Source organism: Mchenga conophoros, linkage group LG17 (genome assembly GCF_057382185.1).
Source record: "Mchenga conophoros isolate Kocher_MC1m ecotype Shallow Benthic linkage group LG17, M_conophoros_male_GT1.1, whole genome shotgun sequence".
NCBI classification, from domain to species: Eukaryota; Metazoa; Chordata; class Actinopteri; order Cichliformes; family Cichlidae; genus Mchenga; species Mchenga conophoros.
In genome coordinates, this window is record NC_140542.1 from 9,437,167 (window position 1) to 9,441,740 (window position 4,574).

Sequence of the window (4,574 nt, forward strand, 5' to 3'; positions counted from 1 at the left end):
ACACCTCCCACAGGACACCCCGAGGGACACGGTCGAATGCCTTCTCCAAGTCCACAAAACACATGTAGACTGGTTGGGCAAACTCCCATGCACCCTCAAGTATCCTGGAGAGGATAAAGAGCTGGTCCAGTGTTCCGCGACCAGGACGAAAACCGCATTGTTCCTCCTGTATCCGGGGTTCGACTAACGGACGAACTCTCCTTTCCAGCACCCTGGCATAGACTTTCCCAGGGAGGCTGAGGAGTGTGATCCCCCTGTAGTTGGAACACACCAACTACAGGGGGACATGAGGTTGGAACACACCCTCATGTCCTTATTCATGTAAACATCAAAATAAGGACAAAATATAATTCTGACTGCATGTTTATCACTAATGTAACAAAATGGTAAATGCAATTTAAATGCTGTTTTCAGTCAACGTAAAGTTCGCTAAATAAAAATAACATAAAATTTACACAAACTGTACCTAACATACCTTTTCTTTCTGAGTTTACTTTTTTCCCACTTTTTAATCACATTTATACCTAAAAGATATTCAGACAGATTCAGACACATTCATTGAGCTCTGCACAGTTATCCATAAGGAGGAAGCAAAAACTGGGACTTGAAGAAAATGCACGCTGGTAAGAGCTTCATTCGGTTCCATTTTATTTCAAATTCGGTTATTAATAAGTTGTTTGTTTGTTTGTTTGTTTGTTTGTTTGTTTGTTTGTTTGTTTGTTTTTTAAGTTGAATTATTAAAGAGTTTAAACACCACAAAATTACAGACTATGCCCAAATGAAATAAATTCAAACCACAAAATCTACCAATGATGGCTGGAAGTTCACAAAGGAATCCTGAGTATCTTCTAAACAGCCGAAGGACCAGTTTTCATGTTCACACTGAAGAATAATCACGTGCATATCAAGGACACGAAATCTGCTCTTTGAAAAGTCCACTGCCGTCCAGCTGCAGATCTTAATGACCGTATGCACAAGAATGCTGACTTAACTGTGTTGGAAATAAGACCAACATTCTTAGATTTAAATAAGATGCATGAGGATGGAAAGCACTGTATCAAGCACAAGAGCTGTGTTTCATCTTCATAGTATAGTTTAGACTGTTTTGCTTTGTAGTTTATAGTTGATGTCAGGTGGCCAGGTTGGGTTTTTTTATGTGCTAAAGTTCCTACAAACTACAGTGCAGGACTGATCAACTATTGCCACACAATGCAGTCACGCCAAATTCTTTTCACAAATGTGAAATAATTTCATATTAAACAACCTCATTATGTAAATAACCAAGTCTAATATTTTTTCCCGTTTGTTTAAGTTTACATTTAGTTTTCTTTATGTGTCCTAGTTATGTTTAGGCCTTCCGTTACGTCTAAGACGTATTGTTTTTACGTCAAATTGTTAAACAAAAAAAGAAAGAAAAAACGAACAAAACAGAATTTGCCGCTGTTTGTCGTACTATAAATCCTTACTTAAAGAACTGAAAATTGTTTTCCAAGTGTAAATGTTGATGACTTCAGAATAAAGCACAAAGTCATCAGTTAAACCTCATAACCACGGTTTTAAGGTTATTTAACCCGCTCCGTGGACAGTTTTGAAATACTTCTGTTTTATTTGAATTATACCTCATTGAATTTAAGAGACAAATGCAAACTGAACGACAACTCGTTTCTGTCAACGCCACTGTAGCGGAACTGAAATTGTAGAAGCCAAGGTTCAAACACGGAAGTAAATAGCTGTGTACCAGAGCTGGGTAGGCTGGGTGCTCGCTGACCCTGGGGAGAAACAGCTTTAAAAGTATGAAGTTTACCTGCTGAAATAAAGGTAATGTTGTCATCTCCCTGAACCGCAGATGTTGGCGCTTTAGCCGTGTAACGTTTGTTTGACGTATCAGCCGGTGTTATCAACAGAGACACACATGTAGGTCCTTCTAGGAGGACTCCGCTACAAAGCGACAGGGGTGCCAAATCCTCGAATTTACGTCTAATTATTCATTTATGTGATATAATGTATTATTATGTGTAACTGAACTGCATAATTGTCGTACCGGAGACACTTCACCTAGCAGCGTAAGCGAGAGGCAAAGGTAAAGCCTGATTAGTTTAACAACAACACCTGTACCCTTGAACAGACGATTTTCTCTGTCGTCAGTCTGAAGTTATTGCTACAATTGATACGTTTATTATTATCATTCCTTTATTTATTCTGATTCATATTTCTTTAAAAACGCTTGATAGACAAGGTTGAAATTTACAGATGTTTTAAAATCAGAAGATTTGTCAACATTAAAAATTCCTCCCTGTGTTTTTATGTGACCTTTATTGTGTGCTCATCTTAACCATTCCTTTGTCCCATTTTTCATTAGATGCTTTCTGTTATATTCAGAAAAGGCAGCTTTGCAGCCCAGAAGGTAACATACACATGATTTTACCTTTTCATTGCTTTTTGTAGTTTTATAACTTAAAAAAATATATATATCGTGAATATCTTTCCAGGTATTACGCTGGGCAGGTCCTATGCAAAAATGCTGGCCGTCAGCTGGGACTGGGGCTTCTGTTTGTGGATCTGTATCTTCCAGCTGGGCTTCACCAGCTAGTCTCTGGTTTGCAGGAAGAGGAACAGGACAAGCAAAAGCTCTTGCTGTGTTTAGTTTTAATAAGACTGACCTCTTCCATAGAAACCAGAATCATGATGCTTCTTTTTGGATGAGGAGCCAACACTTCCACACTTCTGTTGCGAGGTTGAAAAAGCGAGCACTGCCTGAACCTCCCCCTAGAGAACTCGATCTGTTGCGCTATGACATGAAGGACTTTTTGAAAAGTCCCAGACCTGCCCTCTACCTGGGGTTTTCGGGGCTTGTCCCCTTCGTCTCACCCACCTTGTTTATGGCTGTGACTGAGAGCTACTACCCAGAGTTGGCTTATGCCCAGCTAGCCTATGCTGCCTCCATCATTTCTTTCCTTGGTGGAGCGAGATGGGGATTCGCTCTTCCCGAGAGCAGCCCAGCAAAACCTGACTGGATAAACCTGGCCAACAGCGTCGTCCCCTCCCTCTTGGCCTGGGTGGCCATGCTGATGAGTGACAGCATTGTTCCTGCTGCCACCATGGTCATCATGGGACTCGGAATCTCACTCCATTATGATCTGTCTCTCCTTCCCACTTACCCCAGTTGGTTCAAAGCCCTGCGCGCCATCCTGACCACTGTTGCGTTTTTTTCTCTCTTAGGCACCCTTATAATGAACGGTTCATACCCAGAGAAGAGCATTTTCAGGGATTGATGACATTTGGCTGGACAAGGCATCCCTGGGTTGTGCTAAATCTTTATTTGGGTGATCTGACTTCAAAGTTTTTCTTGATATTGATGATCTCTGAACCTGTTGGGTTGATCTCTGTTTCTAGAAGTTGCCTGTGTTAAATATCATGTTACAAACTGAACTCTGTTAAAGCAAACCAGAGATAAAAATAAATAAATAAAATTCAAGTCTGTCTGTCTACCTTTTAGTAACATGTGTTCCACTTGTTCATGGTAATGTGGACAAAATTTGTTCCATACTGTTTTCTCTTCCACATAAAGCCATTACATTAAACTTGAACCTAGTCTTTCATATTATAGAGAAGAATCATGTGTCAGTGATTTTTAAAACCACTAGGAGACGCCAAAGTCAAGGATGTTCATATTGTATGAAGCAAGAAGGAAAATAAAAGACACTGAAATTGTAATCTTCTTACTGAGTTAATATTTAACACACACTGGGGAAGATAATTGTTCTATCTCCTACAAAATTTGTAAGTTTGCTCACTTTGAAAATATTTTAAAAGAAACAAACAGTTGCTCTGAACCCCATAGCAGAAAAACATGCCTGACTGTTGTGATGCTGGTGTTTGGGTCATACTCAGCATTTCTCTTCTTCATTTGATGCCAAAGAGCTCCGATTATGGTTTCATTTGATCACAACACTTTCTCCCAATTCATCGCAGAATCATTTAGACTGGCCTGAACATGTGTTGCAAGATCTCAGCCTATTACAGCGTGTTGTGTTGAATGAATGATGTCCTTGATGCCTGTGGTCCTAACTGCCTTTAGGTCATTAACAGGCTCCTCCTGTGCGGTTTGAGCTGATCTACCTCTTATCTCATGATCATCCTCATCCAGTGAGGTAAGATCTTGCATGGATCTCCACACTGGGGACGATTGATGGTCATTTTATATTTCTTCCATTTCCAAATAATTGGATTCCTGCTGATGGTCTTATAGCCCTTTTTTCCTACCTGATTCAAAGAATTTGCCCATATTACGTTTTGAGTTGTTAAATGAAAATTGCATATTTTTTAGGCAACATTTGCACTTCAAATTAGCAGCTCCACTGTTACACTGTAGTATTGACATCACCAGGGAAAGCAGTTATTACATAAGACCTGAAGTGGACTAATCTCTACTTAAAGCCTCAGCGATCGAGTGTCACACGAGGCCAGAGACGTGAACACAGTGTAGAATAAAAACCTGGGCTCACTGTACACTAATTGTCTCAGCTGGACAACAAATAATTTTATTGATGTTTGAAAAGAAATGCACGCACATC

At 39.9% G+C, this 4,574-nt stretch overlaps 1 protein-coding gene across 2 annotated transcripts; it reads left to right on the forward strand.

The window, feature by feature from the left end:
• Positions 1–1,683: 1,683 nt before the first annotated feature.
• Positions 1,684–3,478, forward strand: LOC146555059 (transmembrane protein 69-like). Of its 2 annotated transcripts, none has more exons than XM_085251662.1 (3): positions 1,684–1,818; positions 2,360–2,404; positions 2,490–3,478. In XM_085251662.1, the coding sequence occupies exons 2-3, from the start codon at positions 2,360–2,362 to the stop codon at positions 3,270–3,272; spliced, it is 828 nt and encodes a 275-aa protein (XP_085107788.1). In that variant the 5' UTR covers positions 1,684–1,818; the 3' UTR covers positions 3,273–3,478. The 2 variants fall into 2 exon arrangements, with proteins under 2 accessions (XP_085107788.1, XP_085107789.1); XM_085251663.1 differs by lacking the exon at positions 1,684–1,818 and adding an exon at positions 1,831–2,080.
• Positions 3,479–4,574: the final 1,096 nt, after the last annotated feature.

Coding starts and splice junctions, on each gene's coding strand:
- LOC146555059 (XM_085251662.1), top strand. CDS start 2,360: ATGCTTTCTGTTATATTCAGAAAAGGCAGCTTTGCAGCCCAGAAG. Junction 2,405..2,489: donor GCAGCTTTGCAGCCCAGAAG/GTAACATACACA, acceptor ATATCTTTCCAG/GTATTACGCTGGGCAGGTCC.